Source organism: Strongylocentrotus purpuratus, unplaced genomic scaffold (assembly GCF_000002235.5).
Source record: "Strongylocentrotus purpuratus isolate Spur 01 unplaced genomic scaffold, Spur_5.0 spur5_scaffold_3, whole genome shotgun sequence".
NCBI classification, from domain to species: Eukaryota; Metazoa; Echinodermata; class Echinoidea; order Camarodonta; family Strongylocentrotidae; genus Strongylocentrotus; species Strongylocentrotus purpuratus.
The window spans coordinates 13,949,580-13,973,382 of record NW_022145609.1 but is presented as its reverse complement, the minus strand read 5'-3'; the positions used below and the strand labels follow the sequence as shown (position 1 = coordinate 13,973,382).

The 23,803-nt window shown below is 37.2% G+C and overlaps 1 protein-coding gene across 4 annotated transcripts in view; it reads right to left on the bottom strand.

The window, feature by feature from the left end:
- Window positions 1-1,767: 1,767 nt before the first annotated feature.
- LOC583813 (epidermal growth factor receptor substrate 15-like 1) overlaps window positions 1,768-23,803 on the bottom strand; it is a 39,600-nt gene continuing 17,564 nt past the window's right edge. The window contains exons 7-22 of one of the 4 annotated variants that reach the window (XM_030996808.1): window positions 23,143-23,202; window positions 21,454-21,684; window positions 18,454-18,623; window positions 17,644-17,815; window positions 17,161-17,325; window positions 16,284-16,493; window positions 14,820-14,864; window positions 13,096-13,245; window positions 12,328-12,513; window positions 11,111-11,200; window positions 10,014-10,104; window positions 8,765-9,337; window positions 8,049-8,122; window positions 6,823-7,266; window positions 5,970-6,004; window positions 3,024-3,132 (exon numbers count right to left, since the gene is read on the bottom strand). In XM_030996808.1, the coding sequence (XP_030852668.1) occupies window positions 5,993-6,004; window positions 6,823-7,266; window positions 8,049-8,122; window positions 8,765-9,337; window positions 10,014-10,104; window positions 11,111-11,200; window positions 12,328-12,513; window positions 13,096-13,245; window positions 14,820-14,864; window positions 16,284-16,493; window positions 17,161-17,325; window positions 17,644-17,815; window positions 18,454-18,623; window positions 21,454-21,684; window positions 23,143-23,202 (2,673 nt within the window). In that variant the 3' untranslated portion in view covers window positions 3,024-3,132; window positions 5,970-5,992. Of the gene's footprint in view, window positions 3,133-5,969; window positions 6,005-6,822; window positions 7,267-8,048; window positions 8,123-8,764; window positions 9,338-10,013; window positions 10,105-11,110; window positions 11,201-12,327; window positions 12,514-13,095; window positions 13,246-14,819; window positions 14,865-16,283; window positions 16,494-17,160; window positions 17,326-17,643; window positions 17,816-18,453; window positions 18,624-21,453; window positions 21,685-23,142; window positions 23,203-23,803 lie in introns of all 4 variants that reach the window. The other 3 variants (XM_030996804.1, XM_030996807.1, XM_030996805.1) reach the window with 3 other exon arrangements.

Genomic DNA, 23,803 nt, shown 5'->3' with positions numbered 1-23,803 from the left:
GTTCCCTGAAAAGCATGGCTCTTCAAATGCCTTCATATTCTAAATATGTCATGTACATCGTAAAACTCGGGGGGGGGGGGGGGGTAGGTTTTTTGCGCCACATGTTCGTGTAGTCCCATATACATCTTTCTGTGTACAGTGTTTGTATAACTTTAACAAGACTTGGCCAATTCCTTATCATTTTGATGATTCCAGAACCTTGCAATACACACAAATTCTTATATGCTAGATGATCAACCTTTTCTGGTCGATTCCACACCATTTCTTTCACAATGCAATCGCATGACCAGAACTCAACTTCATCTTTAATGATGTGTGCATGACATTGGTATTTTCATTCATGTTAAATTCATGTAAAACATATTTCTAGCATAAACTGTCAAAATGCTTAGCAGCACAGACCATCATGAAATCATTAGCTAAAATAAAACAATCCGGTACTATTGTTCATCACAGTTAGAAAAAAGTGGACAGACAGAAAATGATCTCATTATCTACATGTAGAAACTTGTTACGATATAGCAATTCCTTTTATGATACCCTTTCCATGACTAACTCATAGCTACATGTATTTCCAGTGACTTTTTAAGTCAATATTCATATATGAATATTTGTCTGCCTTTCCTAATGCTCTGCATACTTTGAAAGGATGCACGTTACATGTATGTTTTCAGTGGTTCTTAAACTTTTGGCCCCACAGCCCTTATGTTGGATTGCTTGTCAGTGCCTTGCTCCTTTACTTGCATTTTGTGTTACCACCTGTAATGCAACTGTACATACAATTTCTCCCATAATTACCCCCATAACACCCCTAGGGGGCATCACCTTCAGATTAAGAAACCGCTGACACAAGTAAGGTAAAACCAATCTGTTTTGATCATGATGTTGGTTGGCTGGTTTTGTTTTACCTGACTGCTAAGAAAGCATATGTATGCTTGTAAGCAAGCAACCAGGGGACAGACGGCTTTAGGTCATCTGAGAGACTTGGTGTTGAGAATTGATGCCTTACCAAAGGGTACTAGCCTATCAAATTGGTGTTGAACCAGGACCTCCCCGTTACCCGGAGACCTCTGCTCTACCAACGAATGTCAACAGCTTTACAAGGTCAACCTTCATTCAATAAATAAACACTTGTTAACCTAAACCCAGACTCACAGGTACCACATCAATAAAACACATCCATGATTAACAAAGACCATTCTGTATTTGAAAGTGATTAAGTCAAATAACATATTATGTACATGTGAAAGCATGGAGAAGGCAAAGACAGGAATAAACATGTATCAAATATGTACATGTATATATTAACTATTAGCAATAAATCAAATAACCACAGTGACTGTACTACATCGTTTCGTGATCACTAAAGAGTTTGGTCAACGATCGACAAATTTTATTTCATAAATAGTTCTGTGAATTAATCACTGGAAGAGAGAAGAAAATGTACAGCACAAAGATGGATTATCAAGATACACCACGCAGTCCCAACTCGCTATATAGGATAACATCAACAATATCTACATCATGTTATCAAGAAAACTCTAATCTAAGATGAGAAGTAATTTAAACAAACCTCACACCAGATAGGATGGTTAAGGCTTGTTCAGATATACGGTAAGGTAAACCACCTCAAAAAACGTACCGCTGGTTTTTCACGCCTAAACGAAGGGCAACTGCCCGTAACAAAGGTCCTGCTCATATTATTGAGCTCTGTGTTATAAGATAAAGAAAGGTGAAGTGTATAACACTTTACATCATCATTTTTTAAAAAAGCAGCGGTTTTGCTCCTCATATCTGAACGAGCCTTTTAATAGGGAAGAAAGCACAATCTCTACAGATAAATATCAACAAGACTACAGAAAAGAGTTAAACAGCCCCCTTTGGTAAGAGGGAATATAATGATCTATAAGTGGCCTTTAATACATCATTTAGATAGCATCTTAATTGATCCATGGAGAGTGAACACAAAATTAAATGGGGGATGAAATTGGACATGTCAGCGATGAAAGCATCATTGTCAGATAAGTGATCATTGACGGTCATGTCACATGACTGGTAGGATGTCACATGACTGTTAGGGTGTCACATGACTGGTAGGGTGTCACATGACTTCAGTGGGTTGTCACATGACTCAAAACCATACAAACTGGCGAAGAATGACTGGTAGGATGTCACATGACTGGTAGGATGTCACATGACTGGTAGGGTGTCATATGACTCCAAACCATACAAACTGGTCAACATTGTTTTATAACACATCTATGTCATGCTGTCACTCACTCATAAGGTTAATGATACGTGTGTAGGTCACAAAGGTGGAAACTATGATGGGATGGATGACATTCTGATGACATTGCACGAGGCTGCAGCATGCTACTCCTTATATTAAACCCAGCTCCTGCAAATCATCGTCCTTTCAGAAGAGAATCCCTTCCATGGAAGCGACAACTACAAAATCATCAGCATGAACGTCAACCTTCCATGCAGCATGACGAGTTTCCTTTATCTTCACCTTGCAGGAAACCTGCCAACGTTTTCACTTTCTTTTCATTCCTCTAAGTTTCGTACGATGAAAATCTTGATGTGTAACAAACATGCTAAATCTTGATATGTAAATCTAATCATTATCGTGAATGAGCTTGCTTTCCGTTCTTCTTTGTTTAGTAGCAGCCCATAAGCAGAAGGCAAAATCTTGGGGTGCAGATCTCCGTAAGAGTCCATGACCTTGTTCCCCATTCCTTTATGTTTACTATTTAAACCATTATCTTGATGAAGTGTCACAAAACAGACAAAATGTTCATGTCTAGATTTCTTTTTCTCGAGAAGGTACACAAATAAACAGAGCACAACAATACTAGCATGTGAAAATGTTCATTAATTCGCCAATGCTAAACAGTCTGCATGTGAACATGGTGGTGTTCTCAAAGTTTTACGGTCAGGTCAGGATCCTGAGGAACCCAGAGCATCATGCTATGCCTCTGATGAACCCACTTCATCCTGACTTAACTGTAGCGCCCTCTTAAGGTCATTCTCCTCCTGAATGGCAAGTTGTTTTTGTCTTTCTTCTTCCTTTTGTGCTTCTTTGACGGCCCACACCAGTTGGTCGTCCTCACTTAATGGTTTTCCTTCAAACTGAAACAAAACAAGAAACAATAACCAATTAGACCTTCCTTTAGACATGAATACTCTCACATTTGAAATTTGAAAAATTTGAATACATGCATTGATTTAAAAATCATCAACAAGCAGGTATTTGCATAAATGCCAGAAAAATCATCAGATTATCACAGAACTTGCAATGGTAACTACATGTACTCGCTTCAGCGAGGAAACAATTCAAATAATAGCTGCTTTTCCTATCAATATGACGTTTCGGGCTAGTACATGTATGTGTATTTACATGTATACTTACTTTCATACATTACTCCTCTTCAAATTAGCATTGCATAAATTTGTTTTAAGAATGCAGGCTTGAATTCATGCAAATGATCTAATTTAGAGCATTTTTCTTCATCCATTTAACTATTAATATTAAACTCACAACTTGAATGTGTTCAGTACCAAATTTCATGCTATATCTAGTGAGCAAGGCTCTAAACTAATTCAATATGCACTTTCTTCTACTTTTTTCCTTCTACATGTTTAATGTAAGCTTCATGGTTTCATGCCAATACTAATGCAATTCATCTATTTCATCCATTTTACTATCACTGCCAAAATGCCTAGTTTTAAGGAGGTAAATGAAGGACTGATATATAATCTGTAAATCATGTGATTGGCAGGAAACAAGTTGCATGCACAAGAATAAGATATGTTGACCCCTAAAGGGGCTAGGTTATTTTGACAATCTCTGAGCTTGACAATCAAAACAATAGCTTTTTGAAGGACAAATGATCAACATAAAATGTAGGTATGCAATGTACTTGTACAGTATTATATTACACAATAATAACCCAAAATTTTAATGAAGTTAGTTAGTTAACCGAAGAGATCTTGTTACGATTTCAATGATGCATGAGATTGTTTGTTATTGCATACAACTGTACAAATAATGGAGGGATGGTTACTTTCTATGTGGATAAGGTTGGTTTGGTATGGGACTACATATGGGACTACATATGGTGCTGTTTAAACGTTTCTACCCATAATTGAATACACAAGATGCATTTAAACATGCATACAATATTCATGTAAATTCTAGATACCGGTATTTTATTCTCAATACTACTGTAGTACATGTGATACACACTTCCATGCATGTGCATGCAGCCGTGCTTTTAAGTTCTATTAAATATTTATCTATATCTAGCAAATTTTAGTCTCTAGATTAAATTTGGGCAATTTTGATTTGATGCAAAATTATGGTACACTTTCTGATCTAGTTTACTATCCACAAGCACCATATCAGTGCACATGCATATTGGCTTCCAAAATCTGACACAAACCCTGGCAAAATATTTGTTCTAGTCTAGGCAGAAACTCTGTACCATTTTAATTTGAGGCAGCACACATGCCTTGTATTATCAAATCAATTATGAAGACTAAATCTATATATGTTCCAACATCATCAAAAGGCAATGTGCAGTTTTTGGAATGAGTCAGGGAAATGAATGAAACTTCATTCTGACAATCAATGCAACTTGCAAAAAAGTTAACCTATTCTTTTCTTGAGAAAAGGCACGATATTTAGACGGGATCATGGCAACAAATTTTTAGTTAAACAGGGTTTTGCTTCTTTTATCCTTCTTGTCTTTCTCTACAAAACTGCCCGAATGTAAATATTTCCAGGGGATACCTTTCTACGCAACACGTAAACTGTCTATGTGAACATATTCAATAACTTTATCAGCTATTCCTCTTTCTTTTATTCCATTTTTTTTAGCAAGACTTATGATTATGTTGAATCATTTTATGGAGGTAACTTTACCGTTGCCATGCACTTTTAATGACAGAGCTTTCTTGCACGTATTTGCATTTCATGCTGGTTGAAATTAACATTTATTTCATTCAAGTAGACACAAAGCAGTAATACAATGAAACATAGTTCCACAGTTATGTAGATGGTCTTTAAATGGGATGTATAGTACAGAATGGCTATGAAGAGACTTTTCAGTTTATTCATAACTGTTTCATAACTTCATCTTTGAAAAGGAGAATGATACATAACGTACATGTAAACAATACGTAGAAGAACGTCTGCTAATGAATGTAGGAAAAATGGGGATTTTACATTATGCTCCAAGCTGTATAGGATCAGTTAACAATTAAGATACCCTTACCAAGTTTTGTCATTTTTTTAAAAAGGCCCTAATTCAACCAGTCCACTTTTCACTCTTGAGTTATGAAAAACACAAAAAACATCAAATTTACAAGGGGTAGGAATAAGTTAGGTGTTAACGGTAGGGTTAAGGTTTGGAGTAGGGATAGTAGTGTTATGTTATGGGCCACGTTTAAAGTTAGGAGTTTAACTACATGTGGTGTTAGAAATGGACTGTGAGACAATACCCCAGGGCCCCCATTTCACAAAACTTGTCATCAGTGACAGATGACAGTTTTTGTTATAAGCTAGTGAAATCCTTGCTTGTGATTGGTTATCAGCAGATTTGTCACTGATTTTTGTCACTTGACATTGACTAGGCTTTGTGAAACGGGTCCCAGGACTGGAGCACACGTCTGGCATACAATTTCTATACAAAAACCACATGTAGCATACAGTAGAGAGAATGGTCTGTGCAGCAACATTCTTCTGCCTATTTTTCTCAACCGACAACAGAAGGAAGAGTATACCAGTACATGAAAATGTATATGTACATATGTAATTAGGAAATAATTCTAAATATGATGCATTACTGGAGCATTCAGCATGGAGGTTAATAAGATAGATTAGATAGATGAACAGGTGGTTTTGGGGGGTACTCTATGTAGCACACGAGGGGGGATGGATTATAAGTTATAGATGAATCTCTTGCCTTGGTTGTGGTTAATAATGGTCTCACTGCTCCTGCTGTACAAAACATTGCAGAAAGGTGCAGGAAAAATATTGTTAGAATAAAGTCAGAACCTAGCATTGTATTCACTCTACAAGATGTTATAATTATCATTATTTGACCCTCCTTCTCTCCTCCTTATATAAATGGTTGGAGAAGTGCAGGTGGATCCCTGCACCCGGGTTTCCCGCTACTCTCAAACAAATAGTGCAGTGGGTTCTTAACGTGCGAAGGTTTAGACTCTCCTCTACATGAGACCTCATTCGACATTCTATCCAAGGGATGGAGTGTTTTAAACAGTAACATAGCCGGCTTCAGTGTATTTCAATGTTAGTTCCAGCTTCCACCAAGCCATTCATTATTATAAAGCTTAGACCTGCATTTTTTGTCAGTTTACTGATCTCCAATACATTAACGAGAGCAATAACCCATTTCAGGCATAATTGTAATGGACGAATACAATAATATGAAGGTAAATTATATTTGTTTAGTATTTCTAGTAATGAATTGATATTGTATCATTTTAAACGGTGGGAACGGCTACCTGAAGATACATGGTACTAATGTTCTTAGATTTCACTTATAAACACACATGCTATACTAGTTCACTCAGTTGACAATGCATCGCTATCAGGTTCAACATGCTACTGTACATACATGTACATGCTACTAGTTCAAAGTTCTTGGTTAAAAAGTCCTAATTCTAAACAATTGGTAGATGTATGAAATATAGAAGATTGTCTACGGATTCCAATTTAGATGGACCTCTAATCTCACATGTTGTTAAATTTTTAGAAGGAAAATCATTTCATGTTCAGAGGGGGTGAACACTCACCTTGGCACTGCCAAAATCAGCAAAGTTTGCAAATGGATCTGAGCCACTATCAGCTTTGCCTCCAGCACTGCCACCAAACGGATCTCCTCCCCCTGAAAACGGATCACTCCCTCCTCCACTACCACCAAAGGGATCCTTCCCAGCCCCCGAGGGGGCAAAGGGGTCATTGGAGCTGTTGACCTTGCCCCCCGCGGACCCTGTTGATGCGAAGGGGTCATTGGTGCTGGCGGAGGAGTCGGCTTTGGCAAAGGGGTCGCTGTGGGGGGTGGAGTTGGTGGTGAAAGCCTGGAAGGGGTCGCTAGCAGTGGACGTAGTACTTGGTGAGCTGGAGGCAGGCTTGGCGGTGGTAGAGGTGCTGGGCCCTCTGCTTTTCTTTGGGGGTAGCGCCGGGGTGTCCTCCTGACGACTGAAAGGATCACTGCTGAACGTATCAGTACTGGAGCTCTGAAAAGGAAGAGAGCATAAGCAAAGGTCACTAGAGGTGTTGTGGTCTAGTGGATACGTCGTTGGACTGTGAATCACGGGGTCCATGGTTCGAGTCCCGCCACACCACCAATGTCCATTGGCAAGATATTAATCTACATTTATTAATAAAAAAAATGCACTCCAGGGCATCGTATTACAAAGAGTTGATATCAATCGCAACTATGTACATAAGAGATATGAGACTGCAAACTTGTGATTGATTTGGATCAATCACAACTCTTTGTAAGACGGGGCCCTGGGCATCGTTACAAATCGTCAAAATACAAGTTCAGTGACATCCCATTGAAAGGCGTGTTAGTTTTAATACACATGTTTCAATGGGATGTCGGCGAACTTGTCCTGACCTCCAACATAACTATCATGGTAACAGGGGCATGTAACAGTCATGATCCTTTAACACTGGAAGTATGTTTAAGCAAATGTCAACATTATCCAAGAGCGGCAATTATTACTAATGAATGATGTGTCAAGGCTCTGATGTGGAAGATTAAACAGGTATCAAATTTAAAGGGATTGTAAACTGACGAGACTACGTGTCTTTCCCGTGGCCTGACTCGGAGCCAATCAGGTATAATACGACTACGGACGCAACCGCAGCAATCACGTCGTGCAACATACGTGAAACCGAAGCATGAGGAAAACTTTTCCCCTGTATTCGTCAGTTTAAACCCCCTTTAACTATATCATCAGCTTTAACAAACTCTATGAATGACAATATCTACTAAATTAATTCCACTTACTTTGCTGAATGAGTCTTCCTTGAAAGCACTACCTCCAAATGGATCTATTGACCCAAAGGGATCACTTGTTTTAGCTATGGAGAAGAAAAAAAATAATCATTAAAAATGATATTTGAAGTATGATTAGCAGTGCTGGCAAGCTTGACTTTGACCTAAAATCAATCAAAAGTCAATCAAGCAAAACATGTGTATTTATAGTTAACAACTAGAATATTCATACCTTTACCAAGTCTTGTAATTTTAAAAGTATGTGAAAAATTGATTTGTTCCGACTTATGATTCTTGAGAATGTGACAAATTAAAGCTTACATCTACAAGTATTTAATAAAGGCCCTAATTCAACAAGCTACCTTTCATTCTTCAGTTACGAAAAACACAAAAAGCATCAAATTTAAAAGGGGTATGAATAATTTAGTTGTTAATTCTACATGTATGTATATATATGAACATTGAAAGAATGAAACAATGATTCAACTTCCTCATTGAATTAGCTCTGATTATCTTAGGGTTAAAATTCAATCACATTTATTATCTAGTTACATAATTCCATCTCTTTCCAACTCTTTGTAAGAACAAAAAACTATGGTAATTAAAATTTTGTATCACATCATATACCACATATAAGTCAAAGACCACAAATGATTAAGAAGCAATTAACACTCTCCTATAAACGCTCTACAGGTAAATATCTGCAGCCCAAGATATCCAAAACTTACTCTCTGCACTGCCATTTGTTAATCCTCCTATCGATTCAGAAGCAAAGGGATCACTTCCTTTGAATGGGTCATCAGTGTTCGTTGACCCTGCAAATGGGTCACTTGCATTCGTGCTACCCGCAAACGGGTCATCGCTCTTCGTCGCCTTTGACGCAAACGGGTCACCGCTCGTTGCTGGCGATTTAGACGCAAAAGGGTCATCCCCGGTCATTGAACTTTTAGCTGCAAAGGGATCACTGTCTGTTGTTGAGCCTTTCGGAGCAAAAGGATCATTCTTATTGTCTGATGAGCTTGACCCGAAGGGGTCACCAGATTTTGATGCGAATAGATCGCCGCCTACAAACGGATCCTTCGCTGCCGTCGATCCTCCAAACGGGTCGGTGGACCCTGGGGATGACGAAGAGAAAGGGTCGTTGGAATTGTTTGCGGATCCGCCGCTGAAGGGGTCCTCAGAGTTTGTGGTGGTGGCTCCTGTGCCAAAGGGATCACTCTTGAAAGGGTCTCCGCCAAATGGGTTGGCCTGGAAGGCCTCGCTCTTGAAGGGATCTCCTCCTTCGGATTTGAAAGGATCAGCTGTTGAGAAAAAAACAATGAATATCAATAGCATGCTGTGAAAAATCTAATGCAAGATGTTCATGAAGAAAAAATGTTCTTTTAAACATTAACGACCCAGTATGCCAGCCAGTAGTTGTATTTGGTACACAAATCTACTGAACCACAAGTACTTCAAGTTAAACCTATACACCTTAGCATTTTGATATTAACTGTATTCCTCACTATATCACAACGTGTGTGATGTTGAAGACTGACCTGGCACACAAGCCTGTCAATTAAAATTACATTATGTCATGCCATGTATTGAAAGATATGTTCCATACTGGAAAATGAATTTGGTGTAGAAAAATAATAGAACTGGAGACTTACAGTTACAGGGGAGTGTTTCACAAAGACTAATTCGACTTTAAGTTGGACTTAACTATGGCAGGCCGTTCATGCCACTGGTCGCTCTCACTATTGGGCTCTCAATTATGATCTTTAGATGATATTTCAATTTTCCTTCAATAATGAACTATCAGTAACAAATTCTGTAGATTTGTGACCACAATATATGTCCCTTGAGAAACCAATGCCAGGAATGGTTAGAGGAACTAAGGCACGAATGGCCTGCCATAGTGAAGTCCAACTTAAAGTTGATCTTAGTCTTTGTGAAACACTCCCCAGATCTCTTTATATAATGAAGGGTACTTACAGTCTTTGAAAGGGTCTTCAGCTTGGAAGGGATCTGAGGATGTTACGTCTCCCATGCCAGCAAATGGGTCCTTAGACTTGAACGGATCATCCTGTACATTAAATCAAAATAGAATGTAAATGTTATCACTGGATGATGAGATTTTGCATCAAGTGTGTTCTTGTGAGTTCTAATAAGCTCCCAAGAATGTAATTATATAACGTCAAGGACCTGTTCTTCTCCTAAGAAGATTTGTTATAATCTTTTATAATATTCAATCATCACACTGTCACCTTTTAATTAAAACCACATTTCATTTTTCACAAGAACATTTAATTTTTATGGGATTTCCCCCAAAGTATAGATGTATAGGTTGAAGATTAGCCTTCAGTTTTATGACTAACAGGCTTCATGTAATGATCCACCTATTTCCCATATATACAGTAAAGTCATTATCTGACATTTGCATCACCCTAAAACTCTCCGAGAGACAAGGGGGTATTTCTTGATTGGCCTATGGGTTTGCTGTCTCTAGACTTGTTCACCCATTAATGGTATTTCCACCAAGTCTGGTGTCAGCGAATTATGCCCTTCTGCGCTTGGAAACCGATGACCCTCTCTCTTTAATACTTTGGCAAAATCATGATTATACACCCACATATCATAAAGTAATTGACACTACCTCTGAGATACTGTAAAGAGTAAAAATATTTGCGGTTCATTAATTTTTCGCGAATTTCGCGCTAAGATCGGCAAGCATGAATTTCAGAACTCGTGAAAAATATAAGTATGACTTCTTATGCGAGTATTGAACGATCTGAATTGCGTGCAATGCGAATTTAAGAACCAGCGAATATGTTTTGGGGTCGCTCAGCGTGAAAAATTAATCACGCGAAAGTAACAGCGTTTACAGTATACACTGTACGTGGAATGCTCCCCAGGGAGTGGAAAACGTGCATACATTGTGTGCGGGTGAGCCTGAATCCGATGACCAGGGTAATATAATAATATATATCTGTAAAGCGTGTAGGCACATCGTTGGATCGATGTACAGGTGTATTGAGCGCTATATAAACACTGAATATTATTATTATTATGAATGAGAGAGAAACTGTTACCTTATCATCAGCGGTATCTCCTGTCTTGCTGTTAACCTCTGACCCGATGCTGAATCCACTCAAGCTACTCACAGGACTACTGCTACCGGCCTACATCATGAGAAGAGAGACAAATGTGTCTAATATTTTCATCATCATATATTTTAAATCATATAAAAAAATATGCAGTCAGTTTGATTGTCACAATGAGCTTCATAATGATAAAAACCATACACAAATAATACACAGCAGTGAGGGCATTAGTAAGAATTACCCACACAAGGTACCTTTGGAACCGTCTTACACGCCAGAGGTGATAGCCGAGGGTGTTTGGACTGTTTCGAAGATACCGAGTGTGGGTAAATTTACTAATGCCCGAAAGAAATGTGTATTATTTGTTTTATAACATTATTTTACTAATGATCGGTCATAAGTATTTACTAATGACTGGTCATTAGTAAAATTACGTGTTTAATAGGCAAAATAAATGCCTGGTCAATTGTACGCTTTCAACCAATCATTTTGTTAGGATCCGCTTCATCATCTTATAATACTTGATAATCTTCTACATTACAATATTGTTATTTGTATAACCCCATAATCATACTCTTCATCAGTGATCCCTGAATAACCACTCTCTATGACCATCATCGCCATCTGCACAACATTGTTCAAAAGCATGAAGAACCATCTATTCATCCCTACTATAATCTTACAACCCAATTTTCATGACGAACTTCATGCATGGCCTCCTCTTGAGCATTAATGCAATTATCATCAATGCTTCAATCTTCATAACCATATACCACTACAATCAGTAGCATTATGGTTTCTACAATTATTATCACAATTACAATGATTTCAATACTAGTCTATTTGACTACCGGTAATATACTCCTGACACTACACATAATAATCATCTCTAATAATCTCCAATACATGAAGTAATTGTCTGTTACCCCCCCCCCCCCCCCCCCCCAAGTAGAAATGTGTGAATTTTCGTCTTTTAAAGCCTATCTGCACTAGTTTGGCCAGGATGGATTAGACCTCCTTGCTGCAGTGGTCACTGGTAGGTGGTTATCTCATCAAATCAGCTCTCAATTAACAAAAGAAAAAGGGGATCATGGGGGATCAACAGATACCGCTGAGGCATTGTTGGCTAAATAAAGGGCGCAAGTAGATACGAGTAGTGCAGTCCCGCTTTAAGAAAGTGCGTATAACTGAGACCAAGGACTTACTGTTGCCCTGCTACTGAAGATATCATCATGAGAGAGACCAAACTTGGAGTCGTTGAACGATCCAAACTCATCGATTTGTGGCATGGTACCCGTGGAGTTAGCTGTGTCCATAGCCTGACTGATCTGAGACATGGTTCCATTTAACTTGGTCTTGGTATCACGCAGCGAGGATAGCTTCGTGTGGAGCTGAAAAATCACAGAAATATAATGTTAAAGTAATATTAAAAAAGATATCATCTTGGAAGCACATAGTTTAAAATGATTTCCCTTTGTGAAGATTGAAATATTTGATTTAATACTGTACAGAAATTAATCTGATGATAATAGAAAACTTCTTTCAAATTATAAAAGTGTTATTATATTCTAATTTTTGAAGAATGAAGATGTGAATAGAATACTCTTAATTCTTATATATCTTGCAAGAAAATAAGAGAATAAAAATGAAGAGAAAGATAGATAGGAAGCAATCGAGCAAGAGAGTATGAGAGAGAGAAAGATTAAGACAGAGAATGAAAAAGATGCAGACATGGGAAGACAGGAATGGGCAGAGAGAGAGGGTTGAAGAAGAGAGATATGGAGAAAAAGAGTCTAAGGGGAGACAGAATTGTGCCAACATAGATAGATGGAGAGAGAAAGAGAGAGGAGGGGGGGGGGGGGGGTATACAAAAAAAAAAGGAAAAGTGAGATGAAGTGAGTGTAAGAATGAATTGGATGATAACCAGAGAACATTACATTTTTTTTCTTTCCATGTAAGTTATTTTTTTATACCTCTGTGATTTGTTGGTTTGTTTGGTTGAGGCTTTGCTCCACTGTGGTCAGCTGGGACTTCCCCGTTTCCACCTGCTGCTCAAGCTGCTGCTCCTCCTTCCTCAGGGTGATCAGCTCTGTCTGTGCCGTCTTCAGTTCTTCTTCCTGGGCCTGGGAGCAGCGAATCACCATTACGTGACACATCATAGACACACACACACAACCACAATCACAAAGAACATACACACAATCACACAGAACATACACACAAGTGATCACACACGCATGATCATATACGGTACATATCATCATACAAAGAAAAGGGAATAAAAAAAAGAAAGATAATTAGCATACAATATGATCATGTGAGTTTCTCTCTGTAGATCTACTAATGATGCACATCAATTGCAATTGTTTGGTAAGAAGAGGCTTTCGTTTTATGATTTTATAAATGATTTGATGAGGGTTTCACTTTCATCCCATAATCACTGTAGCACAGATATCCATGCATCATACCTTTGCAATTGATATCGTGATTTTGTATTATCTCATGCACTCTAAAATAGAGTTTTGTTGAAGTTTGATGGTTGAAAAAAGAACCAGATCAATCAAATCCTTTGTTATAACTACTTAATCAATAAGTCCAAACAACAATTTGCTCTCTCATAGAATACATTTATAATATGTTGGATTTTAGATTTTTTCTGGTGTAGATTTTGACAGTACCGTAAATAACGTTGTATAAACCGCCCTCGTGTATTAACCGCACCCCTCTTTTTCGCCCTTAAAAAAAAAAAAAAAAAAAAAAAAAAAAACTTTTTTTTTTTTTTTTTTTTTTTTTTGCCGAGATTTTTTTTTTTGTGTGTGTAAGATCATTACGGTACTGTAAATTAAAAAACAGTAGGGACCTAGGATAGAACCTTGTGGTACACCATGTAATAGAAGAAAAATTGGAGGAATTATTATTATAAACTACATATTGAGATCTATCAGAAAGATTACTTTCAAACCAAGATGACAGACAAATTTGAATGTTGTTCTAGTTTCCGAGTGGTGAGTCAACACACCGATTACCGAGCTGGGAGACATTGCCAGGCATAGCGCCAGGTGGAGGGGCATAAATTGAAACTTTAAAACTTTTGGTGTACCGTGTATAAACCGCACCCCCGACTTTGAAAATTTTTCGGCGGCAAAAAAGTGCGGTTTATACACCGTTATATACGGTAGCTACCACTTGTTCCAATCAAATTTCTTTCTTTATAACAAAAGCCTCTCCTTACGTAAACACATTGAAAGTCTAAAGCCTGTCCTGTGTTCTACTAATATTGAAACTTGAAACTGGGTTTAAACTGGGTCTAAAGTAAACTTAACACATCAGTCACACCAATGACTTCCAGACATCAGAATTCCAACAGACAACACAAATTGTTTTGTTATTTTGAAAGAATCAGTTTCGTTTGGAGTCCAAGTAGAGTCGGTTTGGCAGTGAGTGTGATAAAGAACAAATAAAGTTTGACCAGGGTCTGCATTTTCCCTCTGTTAAACAAGACTCAAGACTCAGTGTCAAGTTACATTGAATTAGTTGAATACGGACTCGAGACATACAATGTGTGTCTATACGATTGCAAATGATGAGCATCTGTAACGTGAGCATCTCTGAACCATGCCTTGCATGCATACTAGTCATTCATACATGCTGCCCTATGATCTCTCTTGATCACGAAGGATCGCATCATGCCTGTTACCTTGACTATAGCTTTCTTCGCTTCTTCACCCTTGAGCTTTTTCTTCTAAAAAGTAGAAAATTAGTAAGAAGGAGAGGATCTATGATTGGGGAAGGATAGGGGGATTTTGGAATATGAATTCATTGTGATTATGATAGAGGGATCTACAACGGTCAAAGGTCAATTACAAGCATTACGGAAGGTTATATTTTGGCCATACATTATTAAACTAAGCTTTTTAAATTTCAATAATTTATAAATATGATGAATGGTTGACAGGAAGCTCAACTGATGTTGAAAGTACCTCATATTAGTTTATATTTTACATTATCAATTGGTACATTTTTATTAAAATGTTTATAATTTGTGTTTTTTTTTTCAAAATTGAAAATTTCCCTGGAAATGTCATTCTGTAACACTTGGAATTGACCCAAAGGGACTATGTGTATAAGAATGAAATGAAGTTTGGGGCACGGTTTTGAATGTTACTGTGTTTGATACTGCACTCTGATGCAAGGTTCATGTTAAACAAGGTTAAAAGTCTATTTTCGTAAATTTTCTACAAAGAGATTTAGTGATCTAGCGCATCATGTGAGTATAGGATTGGGACAAGAACTTATTAGAATGAAAGGTTTATGAAAGCATTAAACGCTAGTATTAATAACAATTAACTATTTCCTTTCAATACAAAAAATGATTAGTTTGGTACAAACTGTTATAAATGATCTCCTTACTTGTAACAAACTGGACATATGCCTCACATCCATCACTTGTATTAAATTATATTGTTCTTCAATACCATTGTGAAATACCAGTTAAATTGGCATGCCAATCGAACTGGTGACAATATAATGACCTCGCAAAGTTCACTTACATAAACTCGCAAAATATATATTACACCAAAAACACTGCAAAAGTACCCAAAGTCAACCTAAAACTATTGTTTAATTTCCACCTTTCATTTTCTGCCATTCACTTGGCAACAACAAATAAAAATACATGTACATTCATGATAAAACAATGATTGGGTGAATACAGTGGTTGTGCAAGCTTCAAATTTTTTTTTCAAGGACTTTAAGAGCTGAGAACACGGAACCAACTTAGGTACACAAATGACTAAGGCCTGTTTAAAAAAAACAATAGAATACAAAGTCATTACATTCATTGTCATTGTATCATTGTAATTTACTTTCTATTGACTATTAAAAGTATCTCTTATATACAGTTCAATTCAAACGTGTACATTAAGCGGATGTAACTTTGCTTTATGTTGATAATGATCTTTTAATTCTATATTGCAAAATTATGTCCTGAAGTATATTCAATTTATGTGTCTTTTGCTTTCTTCTCTCGAATATAAATATGTATGCCCACAATTATACCAATTTCTCACAACTGCACCAAGAGTGTCAATTTTGACAGACAATGGGCATTACGAATGTTTACTACTACTATTATTATTAGACAATAAAGTCTGTGGCCCACCTTGACGTTGCTCTGTTGTGAACTGATCTGTCCTCGCAATGAGTCTACGCTCTTCTGGACCTCTTGACACTGGGATTGGACCTCTGTGAGTAGACCCTCTAATTTGGTCTTCTGCTGGTCCAGATCATCTAGTCTTCTCTGGGCCTCTGATTTCTGGTTTTCTAGCTGCTTGACCTGGGCCGAGGATTTGTCCAGCTCTGTCTGGAGACCCTGGTATCAAAATCAGAAATATAATATACTTATATTTTATTCAAAACTTTCAACAAATATGTATAAGATAACAGAGAAATAAAGAAGTACAGATAGAAAGGAAGAGGTTTATAAAATAGAAAGGAAGAGGTTTATAAAAGGGTTGAGAGAAGAAGAAAAAAATGGAATAATCTAATAATAGTAAAAGACAATTTTAGAAGATCGCTGTGATGGCAGCACAGCTAAAGCCGGGGTAATAATCTCCAAGTTTGGAAGCTTAGTGATTGTAATAAGCGCTATATAAAAACTGAGTATTATTATTATCATTATTTCCGGTCTTGATTAGCTCCATGACAACCCTTTTAAAACCAGTACAGATTAATTTTGCACTGGAAATGGTCAAATAATCTTGAAGCATTTGGTATATCTATCCCATGATAAATACGACATGGCCCAGGGAGGTTATTTGTGAGGCAAGTTAAAGCCTGTCTGTACTAGTTTGGCCATGAGGGATTAAACCTCCCTGCACGGTCACTGACAGGTGGTTATCAATCTCAATTAACATTAGAAAAAGAGGATCATGGGGGACCAACGGGCACAGTTAAGGCACTGTTTGTATATAGAGGGCGCAAGTAGCTACAAGTAGGACAGTGGGGCTTTAAGAAAGGGGTCCAATTCATCAACCAACCTGAACTTCCATGTTCTTCATCTTAATGAGCTCCTCTTTCTTCTGTATATCCGTCTGGAGCTGGCCCTTCTCCTTGCCAAGGATATCGATCTCCTTACTGATAGCGTCAAGCTCCTTGATAGCTGAGAAGTCTCCAGGGGCTCCTCCGGGGATCGATCCCAATTCCTGCATCACAAACAGTCAGATCAATAGGGTAATTCATTTCAATTCAAATCAACATTTATTTTCTTCCATTCAGGCAAGTGGTCACTAAAGCAGGTTTGACTGTTTCTTGTTGATTTTATGTATGTTTCTTCGCACTGCTTCATTTCATTTATATTTATATCTTTTTAAACTATGAAACAGTGCAAAATAAAAATAATCAGAACCAATTTGAGCAGGAAAACCCAAATAGTTTGGAGTTTTGGAAAACTCTGAACTCAATTCTATTCAATTCAAGTTACTGATGGGGTAGTGAGGGTCTAGACCTGTCTGTGTACTTACCGCTAGTCCTGGTTCTGTCCCCCCTGGTTTAGGTCTGAATGTTGGTGGTATCATCTCAAGGGTGAGTTGATGTGGCGGCATGACGCCTGCCTTGGCTTGATTTACTAGGTACATTGACAGGGCAAACTGATCAGGGTTTAACTGACCGGTCCGCTTGATGTCGCATAGATTCCTGTAAAAATAAAAATAAATCATGGGTTCTATAAATAATATGTATCGGGCATCATTATGTATTATAAGATGATGACCTGGATCCTAATCATATGATTGGTTGAAAGCCTACACGTGACCAGGCATTTATTTTGCCTAAAGCATAACTTGGATCATGACCGGTCATTATCCAATTCTAATGACCGGTCACCGGTCATTAGTAAAACCATGTTATAAAACATCATATTTACTATCATATTAGGTTTAGAAGTGATGATTCCAGACTAAAATATGAAATGTAATTCTAAGATTGGTTTCAAAATTTAAGAATATCTTATGTTTATACCTAATGTTTATTTGAATATCCTAATTTATATACATAACTGCATTGATTGGGACCTACATAATACAAGCTTTGCTTTTCAGTAGATCCCCCACTTTATTTAGCTTTTTCAATGTACTTATCATACTTATGATTTATCTTTTGTTATAACTATTACCATGTATATTAAGTTCCTTTATTGTATGATTAGTTATGATTATCATTATGTATATTGTGTTCAATTATGTTACTTTCGATATAAAGTGTAAATAAATAAACTTGAAACTTGAAACTTGAATGTAATATTCTAGGATATTAGAAGAATAAGAAACACCTACCAAATATGAGCAAGTGTCTGGTGTGGTAGACCGGTTTCTAGAAGTGATGGTTTGACCTGGTCACCGTTTAGGTAACCTTTCATCTCTGTGTCAAGCTGCTTAAACAAGATGTAGCAGTTGGCGCTATCCTCTGATGTAACTACCCAAGGAGCAGTGCTACCAGCCCCAACCTAAAAGGGATTTCAAACATCATTACGTTAAAGTTAATTCCATTTCATAACATTAGTAGTCAAATTCAGCAGTTTGATATCATAAGCCAATCAGAATCACAGATTCATCATTCAGTTTTTCAAAGTTGAGTGCTGATTGTTCGATAAGAATAGTTGCAATTTATTAAGTGCCTTTTCTGCTTGATACAACACCCCTTGGGATATCATCCTTGGGTCTGTGTTGAAGTTCAAATATACAGGTTACCACACAGTAATTCCACAGATTTAAAACTTCATGCAACAGTGCTCTAAATGCGGCATATTAACCATGTACACTGAATCAGAAGGTCCATGCTCTAGTTATAATCATTGGCAGCCTCTCCTTCACATGACATAATATTCATTAGTCCCTCGATACCAACTTTACCGAGAAGCAATCTAACAACTTGATATCCATGTACAAAGAATCATGGCACTCGTGACATTCTTTATCCATCGTATTAAAAACCTTGAATAAGATAACAAATAAAGCAAATGTAGAGGGAGCACGAATGAAGCAAAATTGACAATATAGGCTCTCCCAAACTAATCCTAATACAGCCTGAAGTACAACGGCAGTTTGAAAATGCATTATTCTATAAACAAAACTACGATCACGTGAGTTGGGCATAACTTCCCTTTTTTAAACAATATTATACAATGTATGAAAATAAATCAAATTAAATAACGACCGACAGCTCATAACAATGCCCTGTTTTCTAATATCCTGTGTGAAATATAAATGTGTCCCTTCGAACCTTACAAAAGCAAGAAGCCTTAGTTTTTGTCTACTTCAAACTGTTTTTTGTTTTAGTGATTCATTGCTTGGATTGCTTCATTGTTTGGTTTATCTCAACTCTACACTTCCAAAGAGGAAGCGATCAGTTTAAGGAAGTTGTGACAGCACACAGCATTCCATTAAAAAGGCATTCTTAAGTCCCTACACTTTAGGTATTGAACACTTAGCTGAGGATAAACCAAGAGGAAGCGAATTGGAATAATAAACAAGACTTTGTAACCAAGATGGATGGTAAGGATAAGTGTAGTAATTTTATGAAAACTGGAAAGAAAAATTACAAGAGGCATTGAGGGATAAAAGAATCCCACTGTAAAAGGCGGCTATTGAACAGAATCCAACCAATTCTGAAATGAAGTTGGCAGGCAAATGCCTAAACTGTGGAATTTTTTAATTTGTTATTAATTCAGGAAATAATTATCAAAAGAATCCAGGAAAGAATATCAAATCTTAAACAAAAACTGACTGAATGAAAAAGTAAAAAATCTTTAAAAAATGTTCCCAAATTTTTAATGTTAATTCTTAATATAGGGAGATAGAGTAAAATGAATAACTTAAAGCCCCACTGCACTACTTATAGCTACTTGCACCCTCGATGCCTAATCGGTGCCTGTTGGTCCCACATGATCTGCTTTTTCTAATGTTAATTGAGATTGATAACCACCTGTCAGTGACCTTGCAGGGAGGTCTAATCCCCCTGGCCAAACTAGTACAGACGGGCTTTAATAAACAAAAACAAAACATTAACAAATCATCTCATCAATAAAGAAAGAACAATAAGGGACAGGGGAAAGAATACAAGATGTAGGTGAAAAGTGAAGAGGATGATAGTGACACTGATCAAGATTGAATGAATTAAACAAGTTTGGAGTTTAAATCTCCAGTGGTTCTTGAGATATCATGATAACAATCTCAATGTATGGAATTTCATAAGTTGACCTCTGTGACCCTTGACCTTTGACCTACGTGCTCCAAAATCTAATCAGATTGTCTTCCTATGGTGATACACACTATCATTAAGTTTGAAGTTTAAATCTCCAGTGGTTCTTGAGATATTATGATATGGTGATACATACTATCATTAAGTTTGAAGTGAAAATTCTCCAGTGGTTCTTGAGATATCGCGATAACGATCTCAATGTATGGAATTTCATAAGTTGACCTCTGTGACCCTTGACCTTTGACCTACGTGCTCCAAAATCTAATCAGATTGTCTTCCTATGGTGATACACACTATCATTAAGTTTGAAGTTTAAATCTCCAGTGGTTCTTGAGATATTATGATAACAATCTCAATGTATGGAATTTCATAAGTTGATCTCTGTGACCCTTGACCTTTGACCTACGTGCTCCAAAATCTAATCAGATTGTCTTCCTATGGTGATACACACTATCATTAAGTTTGAAGTTTAAATCTCCAGTGGTTCTTGAGATATTATGATAACAATCTCAATGTATGGAATTTCATAAGTTGACCTCTATGACCCTTGACCTTTGACCTACGTGCTCCAAAATGTAATCAGATTGTTTTCCTATAGTGATACACACTATCACTAAGTTTGAAGTTTAAATCTCCAGTGGTTCTTGAGATATCATGATAACAATCTCAATGTATGGAATTTCATAAGTTGACCTCTGTGACCCTTGACCTTTGACATACGTGCTCCAAAATCTAATCAGATCGTCTTCCTATGGTGATACATACTATCCTTAAGTTTGGAGTTTAAATCTCAAATGGTTCTTGAGATATCGCGCTAACAAACTCAATACAAGGAATTTCATAAGTTGACCTCTGTGACCTGTGACCTTTGACCTACGTACTCCAAAATCTAATCAGATCGTCTTCCTATGGTGATAAATACTATTCCCGAGTCTTAAGTTTAAATCTTAAATGGTTCTTGAGATATTGTGATAACGGTCAAACGGGACGGACGTACGGACGGACAACCCGAAAACATGATGCCTCCGGCACCACCTTCGGTGGCGGAGGCATAACAAAGAACACTGAATACTGACCGTGCTTGGTTGCTGTGGGAAAGCCATTACTGATGGGGAACCGCTACGCAGGGCTGGGCTTGTAGGGGGTGGAGTCACTCTCCTGAGAGCACCAGCAGACGGCAGCCCAGGAAGGACCGAGACCGAGCCGGGAAGGGCAGGCTTTTTCCTCTTGGAGGGTGGGATGAGTTTGTTTGGGAGAGCAGCAGGGACAGGGTCCTTCTCTAGGGCTCGGTATACAAGGTACATTGCCTGGCAAGGAGGGAAGGAGAAAGGTCACTGTGATGTCAAGATAAGGACATGTGAATGCAGTTCAAGAGATCTGTACGATCAAACAGTCAGGATGGATGATTTATGGTGCAACAATTTTTTTTCTCCATCAATATTAGAGGTAATTAATTTTCCATTTAATGTACATTCAAATCATTCTACCAAACATCACCAATTCATAAAGCATATGGCCTAACACTTGTTAAAACATCTCAAAATATATCTTTATCCTTTAAAACTATTAAAATATTACTCTTCAATAAGCATGTCTTTTACTACTGTTATATCGATACCCATACAGAAGTAGGGGTGATAAATCCAGTATTATCCTATAAAAATACAGTCAAATATTCCCACATTAAACCCTTCAGTGCCTTCACCTATATCTTGCCATTATGTTGTTTATACATGCCATACACTCCATTGTCACTATGTTGCACTCCTTTTCCTTTTCTCTTTCTCCAAGCTCTCTATCCTCCTCTCCTCCTTGCCTCTCCCTTTCTTCCTTTCTTCTATTTATAATGTATATTATGTGTTTGTGTTTTCGGGGGTACCCATTACAAGCTTTGCTTATCGGGACTCACGCCTTATTCCCTGTAATACAAGTTCTTTACTTCCATGTATATTTATGTTCCTACGTATAAATTGTATTGTTTGAACAGATGTCACATATGTTGTCAATTGAATGGAAGAAAATAAATGTTCATTTGAATTGAATATATTGATTGTCTATTCAAATCAGTTTTCCCATCCCTCTTTAATAGCTTACTATCTTAAGAGCTAATAAATGGTACAGCTCCTGACAAATGTGTTAAGTGTCAGGAAAATAGCGTACAGTTGGTGCATGAAAGAAAATAGATTGAATTCTTATATGGACCAGTCATAAACATGCAATGCTATTTAATCCTGAAACTAAAAATAACAATGCTTGAATTGTTATATGAGCTGCACATTACTCACTACTGGTACTTATCATGTAGCATTCTCAAGTACTTTTAAAAAGGCTAAATCTAAAAATACAACACTTCATTTCCTGCAGAGTTTGTTAACAGAAAAGTTACATTACACAATACTGTACACATATTGTATGTACATCAAACTTGTATATTACGGTCATCCAATGGAAACACAAAAACTGGCCAATGTACATGTAGATACATGTAGGTGGCCACTAAGACAGGGTTGACTGCATAAATAAAAAAGATTTTTACTTGATTTTGGAAAGAAAGAAAAATTGGGGCCTCTTGGAAAAAAATAACAAAATAAACATCAAATGCATATTCGAAATATGCAAGTCTGATTGCCTGAAAACCAAGTTAGTTTGAATTTTGCAAGCAATTACATATTTTCATGCAAAAGGCTGGCCACAAAGTGCTTCTGTAGCTACACTGCTGTCAGCTTTTGATTTACAACCTAAATACTTTCTGATAGTCAACTTACCACTGAAAACTCAACTCTGTCTAATAAACCATCCTTGTCGATGTCACTCAGATCCCATATCTGTATCAAATTAGTCAGAAATGAGAGTGGTTGGGTAATTTGAGTCAATATAACCACTATGATAATGATTGGGTAATGTTCCTACAAGTACAATGTACCAGCATGTTTGGTATTCAAGTCCAGAAAACCATTCCAGTTGATATTTCGCTGATCTCTGTAACAAATTAGTCAGAAATAGAAGCCGCATGGTGATGAATGTAGTCACATGCAGCTCAAAAGTTCAATGACTTAGTTTTGTAACGCTGGGTTTTGCTCAGCAACTTAAGAATTCATAACCACAATGTACCAGCATGTTTTGTATATCAATTCATATATTAGTGGACAAAAGGTTATTTCCAATTTTGAAGATATCTCGGCCTGTTGCATAAAACTTACCATTGATGGTAACCTTGCCATCAATGGCAACTACCATGGTAACAGGGCTCAACAGCCAATCAAAATCAAGGTTTCCATGGTAGTTACCATTGATGGCAAAGTTACCATCGATCGTAAGTTTTGTAAAACATGGAGTAAAACTAACATACTGTACATGTTTGACCACCTGTCAAACATTGCAGAAATGTCTAACAATGAAGTGTTCTACCCTGTCAGTTGCGGTTCT